The sequence below is a fragment of the Euphorbia lathyris genome, chromosome 5, assembly GCF_963576675.1.
Source record: "Euphorbia lathyris chromosome 5, ddEupLath1.1, whole genome shotgun sequence".
NCBI lineage: Eukaryota > Viridiplantae > Streptophyta > Magnoliopsida > Malpighiales > Euphorbiaceae > Euphorbia > Euphorbia lathyris.
The window spans coordinates 57,538,282-57,555,204 of NC_088914.1; the positions used below are offsets into that span (position 1 = coordinate 57,538,282).

A 16,923-nucleotide genomic window follows, 5' to 3' on the forward strand; every position below is an offset into this window, starting at 1 on the left:
TTTTAAATCAAATATTCATTTTATTAAGATGTCATTATGTATTACTCCACGTAAGTTTAATATTTTTTTTATTGAATAGTATGAATGTCACACCCGACCCTAAACGGCATCAGGTCTGATAGAGAGAAGTTATAAATACCTAATATAATACCATGATCGAAGGCAAACCGAACTATAACTAATTTCCTTTATTTTTGCTCTCTAATCGTTCTTTTATTCTCAAACTCCAATTCTCTCTATAATGTTATAAAATCTATATTTCTATCACAAATTTAGTCCCACCGCACGAATACGATAATTTTAACACTTGTATCTTTACTAGTCTAATCTAACAATCAAATAAACTTAAATAAATATTTTTCCTTAAATTCTCTAAATTAAAGTATCTATTTGGCTTGGACTTGATAATATACCATTATCAAGCTTCCTACGTATCCCAATATTTTCAAATAGGGAATCAAAGCCACGTAGTTCTCTAGAGTTTTAAATGATCTAATATGGTTATATTTCTCATATTCAACTTAACTTCATTATTACATTGATAAAATATGTTAATTCATGATAGAAACTATTTCTAGTAAGAACATCCTCTTATTCAATATACTTCCGCCAATCTTTAAGTAACCAATCTATTAGTTCTACCTCATTTCGATTTCCTTCAAATAATGCAAGCTCAACGACTTGCAATTTATACTGTTTAATTCTTATAGTACAGAAATCTCACATTTTCGGAATGACCCTATTTCTCCTTCCTTTTTATTCACATATCTTATCCTTTAGAATTATTATAATTGGCACTAAAATACCTCATATTAATTCATTTTAGAAGTCTTCTAAAACTTCCATTTTCTTATAATATAAATTCTCATCCAGCACAACCTACTTCTATCGTAATGAAATATTCATGTGACCTATTCAAACAAGCTTCTATTTTCATTAAATCATATAGTATGATCACCTTGAGGTATTACGTTTATTTTATCCATATTATTTATTTATGAATTTTATGCAATTAGCCAAACTCATTTTACCAGGCAAAACAACCTAACACGTTTAAAACAGCTCTTTTAACCAAATCAATCCAACTCAAGTTCTAAAATGACCCTTTTACCAAAAGAATCTAACTCAAACACCTAAGAAGACTCTTGTTACTATACGAATAATTTTATCAACCGATTTCCGCAAAACTCTAACACGATTTCTTTTTACCAAATGAATCTCTTAAGCCTAATATGATTTTTATCAAACAAAATAACTCAAGTCTGATATGATTTTTACCAAGTTTTATCATATGGAAAAACTCAAATCTAAAACGAGTTTTACCAAACGGAATAACTCAATTCTAAAACGATTTTTACCAAGTTTAATCATATGGAAAAACTCAAATCTAAAACGAGTTTTACCAAATGGAATATCTCAATTTTAAAACGATTTTTACCAAGTTTAATCATATAGAACAACTCAAATCTAAAACGATTTAACAAACGGAATAACTCAAATATAAAACGATTTCTATCAAACGAAACCAGTTTAAACAACAGGAACAACAACGAACCATTTTTATCAATTTTAAATAAATGAAGAAAACAACCATTGGAAAACACATTTATCTCTAATTTGGGGAAAAATTCCAACTAGCTCAAATCTGCAGAATAAATTTTAAAACCAGTCTAGGAGGTCATCTTCCTCCTCCTTCCTATTTTAATCCGAACGCCAAACGGAACAGCCACATACCAAGAATTCAGAGAATAATAACATAGTAGGCAACTGTAAGCAAAGATCTTAGAAAAGAAGAAATCATAGAACTCGCGAATGGAGACAATTTACCTTTGGAAATCATGTTGCATGTTCTAATCGAACCATTAGGAGTCCCGAGGATATAACCGATAACCATTAACCCTTTGGGAGGGTTGGAACCTCTGCCAAACCCCGCAGGAAGTGTAAATCGGAGTAAGTTGCTCCGTTTTCCCTAAGTGAAATAGTCTGAAAGTTCTTCAAAGTAAGAGAACCTTGAGCGAAAACCTCAGAAAACCGTTCGGCAATGGTGAGAGAAAGACAGATTCAAAAGCCAGTGACCACAAAAACCAATAACCTGGTTGTTCTGTAAGCATCAATGGAGAATATGGAAATGAGTGGGAAGGGTCTCCTGAATATGAAAGAGATAGATGAACGGTCCCTTTCTTAGAGAGAGAAACTCCTTTCTTTTTATTTTCCCCCAAATTCCTAAATGCACCCCTTTCTCCCCCAAATTAAAATTTCTCTCCCCTCTAATAATCCCATTATATATATATCTATCATAACCCGGATCTCTTTTGTTGCTTTTTAAGTGTTTCTTTGATGCATTTTTGCTCAAATTGATATAAGGAACAGCTAACTTAATTTTTAGATATTTCTAGAACTCCTTCATACCATACTTATTTAGATATGAATAGACAGTGGCTCTACTTTTGATCTATGAAAATAATTAACAATTTGGTTAAAAACAGTAGTTAGTGCTTAATTAATTAAGACTTGTTTAATTAATAAATTATGCATATGGTGATTTACTTTTATTAAACTGGTAAATCACCAGTTGGATCCAATTTCATTTTAGGAAGAAAAGATGTACGTGCATATAGATATAAGGCATTAACATTATGATTTTAAAATATAAATTATAAGTGATATTTTTGAACACGGACATGACAATGAAGGTGCAACAACTAAAGATGGGAGAGGACCATGCATATGGGATACCTTCATTAAAAAAATCCTCAGGTTTCATATGTTTTTAATCAAACCTAAACTGTTCAAACATTATGATTATTTAAAAAATATATATATTTTTTTAATAAAATTTGGATATGGTGCAGGTTCTGTAGCTGACAACAGTAATGCTAGTATTACCACTAACCAGTATCATAGATACAAGGTAGATATGTTGTTTTTATACGTCATAAATATATTTCTTAATTAATCTAATAACATACATATATATTTCACCAGGAAGATGTACGTATACTGAAAGACATAGGTTTTTATATTTATAGATTTTCCATCTCTTGGTCTAGAGTTTTACCTAGTAAGTTTACCATTATATATTTTTATTTATTAGCTCTTTTAAAAAAAAACATAGTTACTTTTTCTAACTTTATTTCTCTTATATTTTGTACAATAATTTAGAAGGAGGGCGACGTGGAGGAGTAAATAAAAAAGGCATCAACCACTATAATAAACTCATTAATCACCTATTATCAAAAGGTTTAATAGCAATGTCTCTTTCCCTTATTAATATATTTTATTTACTTTGCAATTTTAAATAAGTAATACATTACTAATTTTAAAGCCTAATATTTTGGTTAGTTTTAGGAAACAATTTCTATTTCCCATTTTGTGTATTAAAAAATCAAAATAGTTTCTTTTTCATTTCTTTTTGTAGTAATCATTATTATATATCGAATTAGTGAAAAATATATTTTTACTAAAGATTATTATATTTTAAAATTTTATTTAAATTCAATAATATAAATACATTATTGTGATAAGAATTATTATTTATAAAATTATTAAAAACTATAAATAGTAAAATATATGAAAACCAAAAGAACATAATATATATATATACATACACACGTGGGAGTGACTAAGTAAAAACCAAGAAAAAGAATTAAAATATATGTGAATAGTGGTCGTATAAAGTATAAAATGTATTAGAGCATAAAATATGACAAAAAAAAGTCTTATTTTCTAAATTCTCGATTGAGTAATTTATACAACTAAACAAAAAGTCATGTCTTTCGATTTCGTTGAAAAACTTTCTTAGAAAATGGCCATCTTTTTCCTAGCTAACAAACCTTAGACTGTGCTTTAATCTTTCGTATATTTTCACTTTATTTGACAAATTTTGACACTTAAATTTTATAAATATTTTGCATAAAATATTAAGATAAACAAGAACTCATGTTTAAAGACTTTTCCATAAATTGACCTTTATTTCTTCCAAATGTCATTTAGAAGGAAACAAATATATTAAATAATGAATACTTGTTTATTTTGAAGGTATCAAACCGATTGTAACTCTATTCCATTGGGATCTTCCACAAGTTATAGAAGATCAATATCAAGGTTTTCTAAACCCTAAAATTATGTAAGTACAAGTTTAAATATGTGTATGAGAAACGACTATTCATATTAATCTGCTTTAATTATTTGTGTGAGAACTCGTAATTCATATTTTCCTATTATATGACAGTGATGATTTTCGTGGTTATGCTGAGTTGTGCTTTAATACATTTGGCGATCGAGTAAAGCTTTGGGTCACTATAAATGAGCCAATGATGTATGCACAACAAGGTTATGCAAGTGCAACGTTTGCTCCAGGTAGATGTTCAAACCGTTCAAGATGCTCTACAGGTGATTCCAGTGTTGAACCATACATAGTAGCACACCATCTACTCCTTGCTCATGCTGCCGCGGTCAAACTATATAAAGAAAAATATCAGGTGAAATCTATATTCATTCTGAATATTAATGTGTAAATAAAATAAATAATCATTTTTAAAATATAAATACTCGTAAAACTATAATTTTATAGCATAAAGTTAAACCTCGATAAATAAATATTCGATAAAGTAATAACTTCGATTATATAATAAATTCTTCCGGTCCCGACTTGGGCCAATGGACTAAAGTAATAACCTCGCTAAATGCATTAAGTAATAAAAAATATTTAAATCCTTAAGGGCCCAATGAAAATATAAAGTAATAATTATTAAATTACATACAAAATATATATATACCAAAACCTTTTGATAAATCAACTAGAAGTCATTTCTTCTGAAAAAATGCATCTATAGTTGATTGTTTTTTCTTTCCACCTAAACCAAAATGCACATCATTCTTAACTTTTTGTAGTGCAAACACAAATTCTGGTATATTTTGCTCATGTTGTAGCAAGTAGTTGTTTAAGGTGAGCATTGCTTGAAAGGCCTCTTTTGACGATACATTTGCGACAACACAACTATCATCTGGCTCTGGATCATTTCTATCATCATTGTTCATTATTGACTGGATAATTTCTTCGTCTATAAGCAATTCCATAACTGCATCATTCTTGCTAGGATAGTTCAAAAGATGTTCGACATCCATCACATTTTTATAGCATAAATTAGAAATGACATCACTTAATCCTTGGACATCTTCATCTAATTGACCAACTTCTGGTTCAGGAATATTAGCATCTTCTGAACGAATCTTGCAATTATTTGATTGATTTGTAATTATACTAATGTGATAATTACAAATCAATCAAATAATATATTTCCTAAACAATATAATTACATATCTAATGAATATTTATTGATAAATGAATAATTTATTAATTTATCGATAAATGAATAATTTATTAATTTATCGATAAATGAATAATTTATTCATTTATCGATAAATAAATAATCTCGCTTAATGAATATTTTTTTCCAGTCCCAAGGATATGCATTTATAGAGGTTTTACTGTAATTGATAATAATTTTCTTGTTTGCCAAAAAAAATCCTTAGAATGCAAGCATAAAGAGAAATCATAAAATAAATAATCCATTGTACGAGACTCTACTAATAACATCTTAATTATTTAAGTTATGGAAACCTAACATGCTTAATAGACTCACAAACATAAAATGATAAAATATTTATTAATTTATTTAATTTCTTTCAATTAAAACTTTGTAGATTTCCAAAAAAGGTCAAATTGGAATTTCACTAAATACTAACTGGATGGTGCCATACTCAAATTCACAAAAAGACCAACCGGCAACAGATCGAGGTTTTGCTTTTACATATGGTAGGTATGTATTTATTTATTTTTATTTATGTTTGAATATATATAAATATGGATATGTATATCAAAATAAAATAAAATGGAACTGAATTTACTTTTTTGTTCTGTTGAAGGTTTATGGAGCCACTATATTCTGGATCTTACCCACTAGAAATAATTGTTAATGTGGGAAAAAGATTACCAAATTTTACTAAGGAGGAATCCAATACGATTAAAGGATCTTATGATTTCATCGGAATCAATTACTATACTCCGAGATATATTGCTGATACTCCTTGTCGAACTCAAAATTTGAACTACATCACTGACGCTTATATCGATATTAAAAGTATGTAAATCAACTTTTTTCTTCACTAAAATTGCCTTATTATTTTCTAATCAAAGAAATTACTTACTTTAGGTGAACGAAATGGAATTCCAATTGGTCCTCATATAGAGGTATAATTTATAAATTAATATAAAACTTAAGTATCATAAAGTGACTTTTTTATTTATCATGCTACTCTTTATTTCTTGAAATATTTTTATCAGAATTTTTCGAATAAATATTGTTATGATTTAATTATGTAGAGAGTAATTAAAGTTCCTAAATCTAATTTAATTGCACAGGGTACTTGGATGTACATCTATCCAGAAGGGCTTCAATATTATCTACTTTACATCAGAAACAAGTACAATGACCTTGTAATCTATATTACAGAGAATGGTAAAAAACAACTACACACATAAGAATAATAAACAATTATTTCATATTCTTACATTTATTTTGTTTTGTATTAGGAGTTGCTGAGCATAAAGTAACACAAGTTCTATTTTCGAAGATGATAAAGTGAGAATAGAATATTTTCATAGTCATCTAAGTCGCACTCTTGAAGCAATAAGGTGAGTATTATAAATTACAAAAAAAAATAATGGTGATTTTGTTGATAAAAAAAATGAATTGATGACTTGAACAAGCTTGGAGTAAACGTAAAGGGGTACATAGTATGGTCATTTTTAGACAATTTTGAGTGGATAGCTGGCTACACAGCCAAATCTGGAATAGTTCATGTTAACTTCAAAAATGGATTCAAAAGATACCCAAAACAATCATCATTTTGGTTCAAAAAATTTCTTACTGTTACTAGTATAGAGTAGCTTACGTGGCTCTCTTCTTTTACTTGTTCAATGTACACAACATAAATTAATAAACATAATAATGTATTCCTGTTAATATGGGTTTTCCTAAGGATAATGTCTAATTGCATCATTCAGTTTATTTTAGCTTCTTCTAATGACAATCAACCTTCTTTTATTTCCTCATATTTCACTCAATTGAACAGATTTTGAGAAGAAATGGCCTTTACCTTCTTGTACATATGGTGAAGCTAGTTATGTCAATGAGCAATGTTTCAAAACTATTACCTATCTCAATTGGTTAAAGAGTGGTTTCAAGAAGAAAATAATTTAGCTAAAGCATGAGATTTTGTCTTTCTTATAATGAAAATAGTAATGACATATGTGAAAGATCAACTAATGGAAAACGAGAATGGGGGATGTTCTAAAAAGAATTGCAAAAGTACTTCAGAAGGAAATATATCAAGGAGATTCAAACTAGAATATATATGGTGTGGCCGGTGTGTCAGCCACGTGTTTTGTCCAAAATTCAATTTTTTTTTACTATTTAGAAAACTCTTTGCTAATACAAATTCATCTCATGGACTGATAACAAGTAGAGAAATTCTGATCAACTTCCGTCCCTGTGGGGGCGTCGTTGGGTTTGACGGGGGGAAGCTCCGATGCCAAAGTCAGTAAGATGATTCAAGGAAACAAACTGAATTGACAAATGTTGTGAGAATGTGTACCTTGATAGCCTAGGGAATCAGGCTATATATAGCTGTGGAGTCGTAACCTTCAGGTAACTAGAAAGTCTCCATTAATGCTCCATTAATGGCGGTTACGAGTTATCTTTAACCTGACAGTTAGCTAATTGATAACTTCATTAATGAGCTTTATGGCCGAATCGGCGGCCAGCCGTTATAGTGGCGAATCAGGTGAATGAAGAGATTCGCCTCATAGGTCCGCCAGCGGATCTCTCAGAGCAGATCCGTGGAGATCCGCCTGCCAGCGCGGCGTTCTTGAGGTGAATATCCCTTTTAGTCCTCGGGTTAATATCTCGATGTTATCAGAAGCCCCCCCAAAATGCCCTTAAAGTCCTTTAGGGCTTTTGAGCTTCCGCGCGCCGTCATAAACACCTGCATTTATGAGCACACTGTTCAATGCCAATGGATGAATGACACGTGTAGTGGACGCACTGTCCTAGGAAGGAGAAAACTTTCTTCTTCCTCTTTCGCTATCCCTTTCTTCTTCACTTCTTCGTTTTTTTCTCTATTGCTCGAAGCTTTTTCCGGGAATTTTTCAGAGTTTCGCACCAAGCTTCCGATTTCTCATGTAAGTTCATTTTCTTTTGCTTAACTTTTCTCTGGATGTTTAGAAGTTCGTCTTCATCTTCTAGATCAACTTCAGAACTTTTTAATTCAACCCCTTCTCCCGAAATAGAAGTCGATTTTAGTTGGACCACTTCGTCATCGGAGAACTCTTCTTCTTCCGAGGGCACGATTAACTCTGATTTAGCTGGGTTTAGTGACTCGGCGCGTAATCACTATCAAACTCGTTCCACTAGGAACCCGATTCTTTTTACTTCTGTCTCCGGTGCCGCTCCGGCCGGTGCATCTAGGTGGTTTCCGGGGACAATGGCCTCTTCTTCAATTCCTCCTAAGAAAAAGAATCCCCGAGCGGAGTCTACTCCGTCTCGTATGAGCGCCGCGGATCTAGTGGATCTGGCGAATCGCTTTCCCTGGATCAAGAACTATGAGACTCAGCTTGCCGCATCTCATCAACGTCCTTCCTGTCCGCCTAGCGGTTTCCTTACAGTATACTGTAGTCACGTGGAGAGAGGGTTCCGACTTCCTCTTCCGAAGATGATGGCGGACATCCTCTCCTATTTTGACATCACGGTTAGCCAGCTACATCCCAACTGCTGGTTGGATATCGCTTTAGACTGCTACCTCGCCTCAAATTTAGGAGTAGTATATACGGGTCGTATCTTTAGAGCTTTTCACAAACCATCAAAACGGAAATCCGAATCCTATCTTTCGTTCGCCAAATTCGGAGTGTATTCGCCCTTTAGTGACAAAATGTCCAATGTTCATTGCTGGGATGAGAGATTCTTCTACGTGAAGATAAAAGATGGCGAACCACTGGGTTTTCCTTCGTTTTGGAATCCCACACTAGTACAGAAATGCTCACTTGTGTCGCACCTCTTGTGTCGCGCCTGAAGAGAAGGCGACACAATAGAGAAACTAGTGTCGCACGTTCTTTAAATGCGACACAACTAAGTATTCTGTGTCATCACTTGTGTCACGCTTGAAGAGCGTGCGTCACAAATGAGTTACTTCTTGTATCGTCTGTCTTTCAGTGCGACACAAGAGTAAGCTTGTGACGCGCTTTTACTGAAGCGACACAAGAAATGTTTGATCTTTGTGACGCGCTTTTACAAAAGCGACACAAGTAGTGTGTTATCTTTGTGTCGCTCCTTTATAAAGTGCGACACAACTAATACGAACTACTATTTGAATATAAATATTTTCTCTTCATATTTTTTTTCTTAGTTTCTACATATATCTTAAAAAACTAAAAAATTACAAAAATAATGAAAATTAAATATAATGTATATATATATATATATATATAAACTTAAAAACTTATCTCATATAAATTAATTAAAAATTAAAATGAACTGAAAAATATATACTTAAAGTGTAAAAATAGAGGTTCGAACTTAATTAAAAATAAAATGAACTAAAATGTAAATACAGAGGCTCAAACCTCTAACATGTAGAAACATGAGCTAATATCTTAACCATTTGAGCCATTTGTATTTCTTGTCAACCACTCACTGATTGGAAAGTTATCCCAATAAATTAATTAAAAATAAAACGAACTAAAATGTAAATAGAGAGGTTTGAACCTCTAACCTGTTTAAACTTATCTAATGTCTTAACCATCTGAACCATTGTATTTCTTGCCAAGTATTTACTAATTATAATAAATATAAAACGTTTAAATATAAGATTTTACCTAATTAATAAAACCTTATCGTATGCTTTCTCTGCTTCCTTATTTCTAGGTTTACTTTTCTCCACCCCGTCAACTCCATAGCCGCCCAGCTCCACCTTGCACACTGCCATATCCACCTTGCACCGCCACCTCGCACACCGCCGGTCATTCCGCTTCTCAAGGCGCCGGAAACAAGGAGTGGCTTCTCCACCGCCGTCTCCACCTCTTCTGCACAAGATAGGTTTTTTTATTTTCCCCAATATTACTTACCATCTACTCTTTGATTCTTTCTCTCCATGATAATGCTATGGTTATTGTTAGGATAATAATTTATGTTAACTTTGTGGGTGATAATTGATGTTTTCTGTTGCTTTTCTTTCCTTGATTTGAGCTATGCGATAGTTTCTTGCAATTCCTTGATTTGATGCCTCGATTTGCAGATGAAATTTTCCAGAAGAAATTTGGATAGTTTTACTAGGCTTTGAGTTAATCAGTCAATCTTCTTATAGCCCAGTTATAGAATAGACTGTAAAAATGTAGAATAACAGAGATAATGTCGAATAACAAAGATCTCTGACATTTCAATAAAGCCAATCAGCTCTATTTGCTCAATTTTCTCTTCTTAACCTTTGCAAAAACTTTACCTTCCCATTTTCTAAGGGAGGAAATTATAATACTGGCCAAATTAGTAGCCTATTTATCCATTTTAAAATACAGTGCATATTTCATTATAAATTAATTTCACATATAAATCTCTTTGAACTTGTTAGTTTTGTGTTTTTGAAGTTAGCAATTTGAAAAATCTATATTTGAAATTAGTTTTGGATATTTTATGCTTCACAAGAAATCCAGAGTGGAGTTTCATCCTCTTGGTGTCATTGGTGTCGTAGTGTCTTGGAACTATCCTTTCCACAATATTTTTAATCCAATGCTAGCAGCGGTCTTTTCAGGAAACAGTATTGTGATCAAGGTATTGCCTTCTGTATTTATTTAAATTTCATACCTTGTAATTTATGTACAACGGATGAAGGTGCATAAGCATATATTAGTAGAGTTAGCTGTTTGTCAGATTTCAGTATCTAGGAGGTTAATATATGCCATTCTGTATCCATGTTACCATGGTTAGATTAGATGTATGTGCACATGTCTCTTCTATGATTTTGAGGGCCTTTCTCTCGCTCTCTCAATCTTTTTCTGGCGATCTGTATCCAAGTTGGTCAGGATGTTTCTACTTTCGAATAATCCAAGCTGCACTTGCTGCAGTAGGAGCTCCAGAAAATCTGGTTGACATAATAACAGGGTATGTTGTTTCAGACATTGCGCTAAAAATGTTCATATTTATCTAATGAGCTAAAACCAATGTTTCCAACAGATTTGCTGAAACGGGAGAAGCACTTGTCTCTTCAGCTGATAAAATCATATTTGTCGGATCACCTGGTGTGGGTAAAGTGGTATGAATTTCCTTACTAGATTTGCATGTCCATTTTTTACATGCTTTTTGAGCAGCATTGTCATTTATCTAGTTAATTTCTTCTATTTCAAGAAGTTGGAATAAAATTAAGACACTGTCAGATGCCAGTAATATTTTTTCCCAGTAGATGCCAGATAACTCTTTTCCTTAATTCCTTGTTCTTTAAAGCATTTTTCAATTGGTAGTGTGGATATCTGCTCAAAAGTGATAATCAGCAGGGAACTGTACATGTTTTGAATGTGATGGAAATAGTTCTCCTTAAAGCCCTTGTATACTATTCTTTCTTGCAATTGTTGTAGCCATCTTATGCTTAAGTTTCTACATTGCTGACTGGATGAAGTTTTTAACTTATCGTAGATAATGAGAAATGCTGCCAACACACTTGTACCTGTTACATTTGAGCTTGGTGGAAAAGATGCATTCATTGTGTGTAAAGATGTGGACGTGCCTCAAGTATGAACTGGTTGTGCTTGCTCTGTCTTCATGTTGACTCGAATGTTTCTTTTGGACCCACTCATTGTTCTACCCTATGTAGGTCGCACAAATTGCTGTGAGGGCTGCTCTTCAATCAAGTGGGCAGAACTGTGCTGGAGCTGAGAGATTTTATGTTCATAAAGACGTACATTCTTCTTTTGTCAGTGAAATTACCAAGATTGTAAAATCTGTTTCAGCTGTAAGTGCTTGTTATTTTTTATGTTCGGAACCCTTCTGCTGAATTCAACATTGTCTCTATAGTTTTACTTAACGATCTTTTGACTCTTATGTCCATGTTCCTTTTTGCACATAAAACAAGGACCGATTTCCTATATTGATTGACACTTAGCTGTATATGTCTGTGTCTTCATGGGGACATGAATCCATGATATGTATTGCCAATTGTCAAGTCTAGCACTAAAATGACATTATAACTTGTAAATTTAGCAAGAGCAATGAAATAATAGAAGATGTTGATGAACTTTGGTCGGCTTCTGAATAAGAAGGTAAGAGTTGCAATTTTTTTCATTCTAGTCCTTCGTGTTTTTCCCTATGTTAATTTGCTACTATAATACATTGATATTTTATGTTTACTTTCTTTGAAGGATTTTGCAACAAAATCAATGGCATATTCTGAGGAGGAGATTAATGATGTTCGAGATATTTGGGCCGATTATTTTGGAGTCGAAATCACAAGTCTCTAGATATTTGCATTAGTCTTTTTTGTGGAAGTTGTTAGTGTTTGTTCATCTTCCTAGTATATTTGGCTACAAACTTGAATATGACAAGTAGGTAGATATTTGTTTAAGTGTTTTTGTGGAAGTTGTTATTGTTTATTCATAGCTTCCTAGGTTTTTTGGCTAAAACTTGAATATGACAAGTTGTGATTATATTTTGAATATTTATGTATATGCAATGTGGTACTAGTTTTATGTGTAGGTTCTATAAATTAAAAGATTTTATGCTATGCTGGAAAATTTTCTAAATTTTTTTTTTCAAAATATCAATATTTTGTGTCGCGCGTGAGGAAGGAGCGACACAAAATGTACCAGAATAAACGGGGAGCTTGTGTCGCGCATCTTTGGAGCGCGTCACAAGAATTATCATATGTTGTGTCGCGCACTCTAAAAGCGCGTTACAAGAGTTAGCGCTCTATTGTATCGCGCGCATGAGAAGTGCGACACAACAGATACGTATCTTGTGTCGCTCTCAAGAGCGATGCAAACTTCTTGTGTCGCACCCCTGTTGTGTCGCATAAAAGTGCGACACACCAACCTGAAAAAGTGCGACACAAGTGAGGATTTTTGTACTAGTGCCAGGCCGTTACATATGGCGGGCGATATGCGAATTTTAACGGATAGTGATGAGAAGGTGGCAGAGCTCATAAAGCAGATCGAATTTTAATGGACATATGCGGATGCCTTAGCTTTCATGATGAGTGATATTCCATTGATTCGCCGAGAAGGGGATCAATTCATTTACTCAAAGATTACGCAATTTGACCAAGGTACCTTTCATTTCTTCGTGAACTTTGATTACTTTAATGTTTTCTTTGGCAGGGGTTTATCTAAGGCCAATCACGCTCTTGCAGAGAAGCGTAGGAAGTTTCTGGAGGCTGAAGCACGCAAGAAAGATCAAGCGGCGAATCCTCAAGCGGATACTGGAAAACGTCCTGCAGAAACAGTGGTTGAGCCGCCACTAAAGAGGAGGAAGACTACCACCACTGGAGGCCTTAAGCTTATGGCGGATGCCATGAGGCCCGCCAGGCCTGCTGGGGAGATTGCACAGGTAGGTTACCGTTTATTTTTATTTGTTCATCAAGTTTTGGGCTTGAGTTCTGACCCTTGAACGTTTGTGTAGACGTCGAAGCCCGATATTGGTGGATACTGGTCCGCCAAATTTGGAGCCCAAGGATCTTTCGAGAATGAATCCATCCTAAACGATTTGGATGAGGCCTTGGGTCAGGTGGGCGAAGTGCAGAGGAACCATAACCAGATTCCTGGTTCCATTCATGCGCAAAAGGGGAAAACGGAGCTCCTCATGGTGAGTTCTTTTAGCAAGGATTTCGTTTTGCAGAAAATACTGGTCCTTCATTCCCTTTTGCTTTTTGACTGAATTGTTGAGCTTTTGACAGTTGTATTCTCGCATACGTACCATGGAAACAGAGCTCCTTCAAAATGTGGCGGATAAGGCAACCATCGAGAAGTTAGAGAAAGAGGTAGCGGAAGCCAATGCGAATATCGCTTCTGTTAATGCAAACCTCGCTTCCGCTAATGCAAACCTTGCTTCCGCCACAGCCGCCTTGGTTCTTAGGGACGCAGAAATTGAGAAGTTAAAGGCAAAGATCGTGTCTGATGCCAAAAACCACAAGGACGCCCTTGGAGAAGCGGAATATATGGCGGGTGAGCAAGCCTTTTATTACGGCGAAATGCTCATGGTGTACTTCTCACTGGCGCATCCTGAGACTAATTTCACAGATCCGCAATTCGCCGTCCCCGAACCAGAGGATGTGGTGAATTTCAACAAAATGTCAGATGCTAAGGAGTACCTCCGTGATTATGTTCGGAGATGGATGAAGGGGCCTATGGAGGAAACCAAGCCGTCCACTACTGTCACGTTAGATGAGCTTGAGGAGGTGCCCCCTAAGGCAGATGAAGGTCCGATTCTTGACCAGACTCTTCCCCTTGGTCCCACATCCTCTGTGGATAAGGAGGTATCTCCGGCTAGCGTATCCGTGGATGTGGAGAAGGAAGATCCCCAAGCAAGCGCCGTGAGCAAGGAAAGCGCAAAGGAGGATGCTCCCATTGTTACTTAGTTTGTTTTTATTTGTGACATTGTAAAAACGTCTTTAAGTACAATTTGTTTTAATCCTTCATGGAAGCTATGTTATTTTACCTTTACGTTTGCGTAAGGAAATATATAGGCATCTAGGATTTGTGTTGGAGTAGGTGGCCAGCCATACTCCATTGTATGAACCTTTGTGAAGGTTAGAAGTTGTTCTATTCCTTCTAGAGGAAGTAAAGCTGCCCAGGGGATCAATTTACTATCTATCTTTGAGGTGAAGTGATCCGTCCGTAGGACTTGTGAATCCTTCTCTGGGAAGGATAAGAGAGTGTAAAGACCTTGCGTCCAAGGATCGTTTTAACTCTATTGAAGATTGGGATTCGCTTAGAGGCGGATCCGCCCATAAGATTGATTCTCTTATGTCTTTAAGGCGAAAAGAAAGTAGCTATGGGATAGCGATACGTTGTAAATATGGAGAGCGTTGGATGCCCCCCCTTCTTTTTAAGACTGGAATATTGATATTTCTGCAATAAACTTTTAAAAAGAACATAGATAATAGAACAAATGATGTTTATTAATGGGAGAAATACTTTATTACAGCAAGTAGGTCTTATAGGCGAGCCTCGTTAAAACCTTTAATAAGAAAAACCACATGGGAAAAAGCTTATTAAAGGAAAAAGAGTACTCAAGACCGTGTGTATACTTCATTTTCTGACAAAATATTTACGGAGATTTTGGAGGTTCCATGTGCGTGGCAGTGTGTTGCCCTCCATGTCTTGGATTTTAAATGTGGCGAATCCAATCTTGTCCACTATCTGATATGGACCCGTCCAGTTGAGCCCTAACTTGCCCTTGCCTTCTCGAGACTGGACTTTGTCAGCCTTTCGGAGCACAAGATCACCCACATTTAGATCCACAAGCTTGGCGTTTTTATCATGGTAAGCTGCGATCCGCTGTTTATATGCCGCCATGCGCACATAGGATTGGTCCCTGCGATCTTCTATCTGATCTAGATGCTCCCTTAGCCGTTTACCGTTGTCCTCTTCACAATAAAAGGCCACTCTATCACTGGGGACTTGTATTTCGACTGGGATCACGGCTTCGACACCATGAGATAGGGCGAATGGTGTTTCCCCTGTGGCCGTCCTTGGGGTGGTGCGATAAGCCCATAGAACGCTTGTCAGCTGGTCCGCCCACTTCTTATCATGCTCTCCTAATCTCTTCTTTATCCCCTTTACGATCGTCCGATTTGTAACTTCAGTCATCCCGTTGGACTGGGGATAATAAACAGAGGCAAATCTGTTCAGGATGCCCAACCCTTCACAGAAAGCTTTGAATTCGCCACAGTTGAACTGTGTTCCATTATTGGTGATGATGGTATGTGGAACACCGTATCTTCCCACGATGTTGTCTTTGACGAATTCCACCATTCGTTCTGCAGTGATGGAGGAAACAGCTTCGGCTTCTACCCACTTGGTGAAATGGTCCACTGCCACTACCACGTACCTCCTCTGTCGGCGAGTCGGAGGAAATGGGCCAACAATGTCTATTCCCCAGAGGGCGAATGGCCGTCCTTCTATAATGGGCCTCTGGATATGTTTGGCAGTATGTGATTCATTCGCATGAATCTGGCAACTGTGACAAGATTCTACTAATTTTTGGGCATCCAATTCTGCCGTGGGCCAGTAGAAACCCGCTAACCTGGATTTTTTCAAGATGGTGGCGGATGCTTCATGAGCCCCACATGATCCCTCATGTAGATCTTTGAGGATTTGTTGTCCCTCTTTCGGCAAAATGCACTTCAACCAGGGATGGCTAAAGGATTTTCTGTAAAGACCGTCATTGATCATGGAGAAATAAGCCGCTCTCCTAACTATCCGCCTTGCCTCTTCTTTGTCCTCAGGTAAGGTTCCATTTAGCAGATATTGGCGGATGACCGATCTCCAATCATCTTCTACCGTTGTGAGTAGGGATACTTCCTCTGGGGCGAAGGCTGGAGCTATTTTAACTTCGAAGGGACAATCCGGATCTGTCCAGTTCTCCTCACAAGAGGCCATTTTGGCCAAATGATCCGCCTCTGTGTTGGACTCTCTTGGGACGTGAATCAGTTCCCATTTAGTTTCCTTAGTCTCAAGGTGATCCAGCAATTTTTTGACTTCTGCTACGTATTTGGCCAGAACATCGTCCTTCACCTCGTAATTCTTGATTACTTGGTTGACCATTAGCTTAGAATCACTATAGATCACAATCCGCTCAGGAGTGATTTCTTTGAGTAGGCGTA

At 35.5% G+C, this 16,923-nt stretch overlaps 2 protein-coding genes across 12 annotated transcripts; both read left to right on the forward strand.

Annotated features, from left to right (window-relative positions):
• Positions 1-2,681: 2,681 nt before the first annotated feature.
• LOC136229833 (beta-glucosidase 14-like) lies at positions 2,682-6,151 on the forward strand. Its single transcript, XM_066018716.1, has 8 exons — positions 2,682-2,757; positions 2,853-2,911; positions 2,986-3,061; positions 3,163-3,240; positions 4,039-4,126; positions 4,232-4,481; positions 5,707-5,822; positions 5,929-6,151. Exons 1-8 carry the CDS (start codon positions 2,682-2,684, stop codon positions 6,149-6,151), a joined length of 966 nt encoding a protein of 321 aa, XP_065874788.1.
• A 3,813-nt stretch (positions 6,152-9,964) lies between these two features.
• Positions 9,965-14,764, forward strand: LOC136229318 (aldehyde dehydrogenase 22A1-like). 11 transcript variants are annotated; one of them, XM_066018021.1, is made up of 7 exons: positions 9,965-10,883; positions 11,177-11,213; positions 11,286-11,364; positions 11,742-13,365; positions 13,450-13,646; positions 13,719-13,901; positions 13,993-14,764. In XM_066018021.1, exons 4-7 carry the CDS (start codon positions 13,290-13,292, stop codon positions 14,671-14,673), a joined length of 1,137 nt encoding a protein of 378 aa, XP_065874093.1. In that variant the 5' UTR covers positions 9,965-10,883; positions 11,177-11,213; positions 11,286-11,364; positions 11,742-13,289; the 3' UTR covers positions 14,674-14,764. The 11 variants fall into 11 exon arrangements, with proteins under 11 accessions (XP_065874093.1, XP_065874095.1, XP_065874097.1 ...); XM_066018023.1 differs by lacking the exon at positions 11,177-11,213 and having other exon boundaries at positions 9,965-10,154; positions 10,758-10,883; XM_066018025.1 differs by having other exon boundaries at positions 9,965-10,154.
• Positions 14,765-16,923: the final 2,159 nt, after the last annotated feature.

Bases quoted from the DNA above. Each gene is read 5' to 3' on its own strand.
- LOC136229318 (XM_066018016.1), top strand. From the start codon at position 13,290: ATGATGAGTGATATTCCATTGATTCGCCGAGAAGGGGATCAATTCATT. The intron at 13,647-13,718 runs GTAGGTTACCGT...ACGTTTGTGTAG, and splicing joins CTGCTGGGGAGATTGCACAG to ACGTCGAAGCCCGATATTGG. The intron at 13,902-13,992 runs GTGAGTTCTTTT...AGCTTTTGACAG, and splicing joins GGAAAACGGAGCTCCTCATG to TTGTATTCTCGCATACGTAC.
- LOC136229833 (XM_066018716.1), top strand. From the start codon at position 2,682: ATGACAATGAAGGTGCAACAACTAAAGATGGGAGAGGACCATGCATAT. The intron at 3,062-3,162 runs GTAAGTTTACCA...ACAATAATTTAG, and splicing joins TTGGTCTAGAGTTTTACCTA to AAGGAGGGCGACGTGGAGGA. The intron at 5,823-5,928 runs GTATGTATTTAT...GTTCTGTTGAAG, and splicing joins TTTGCTTTTACATATGGTAG to GTTTATGGAGCCACTATATT.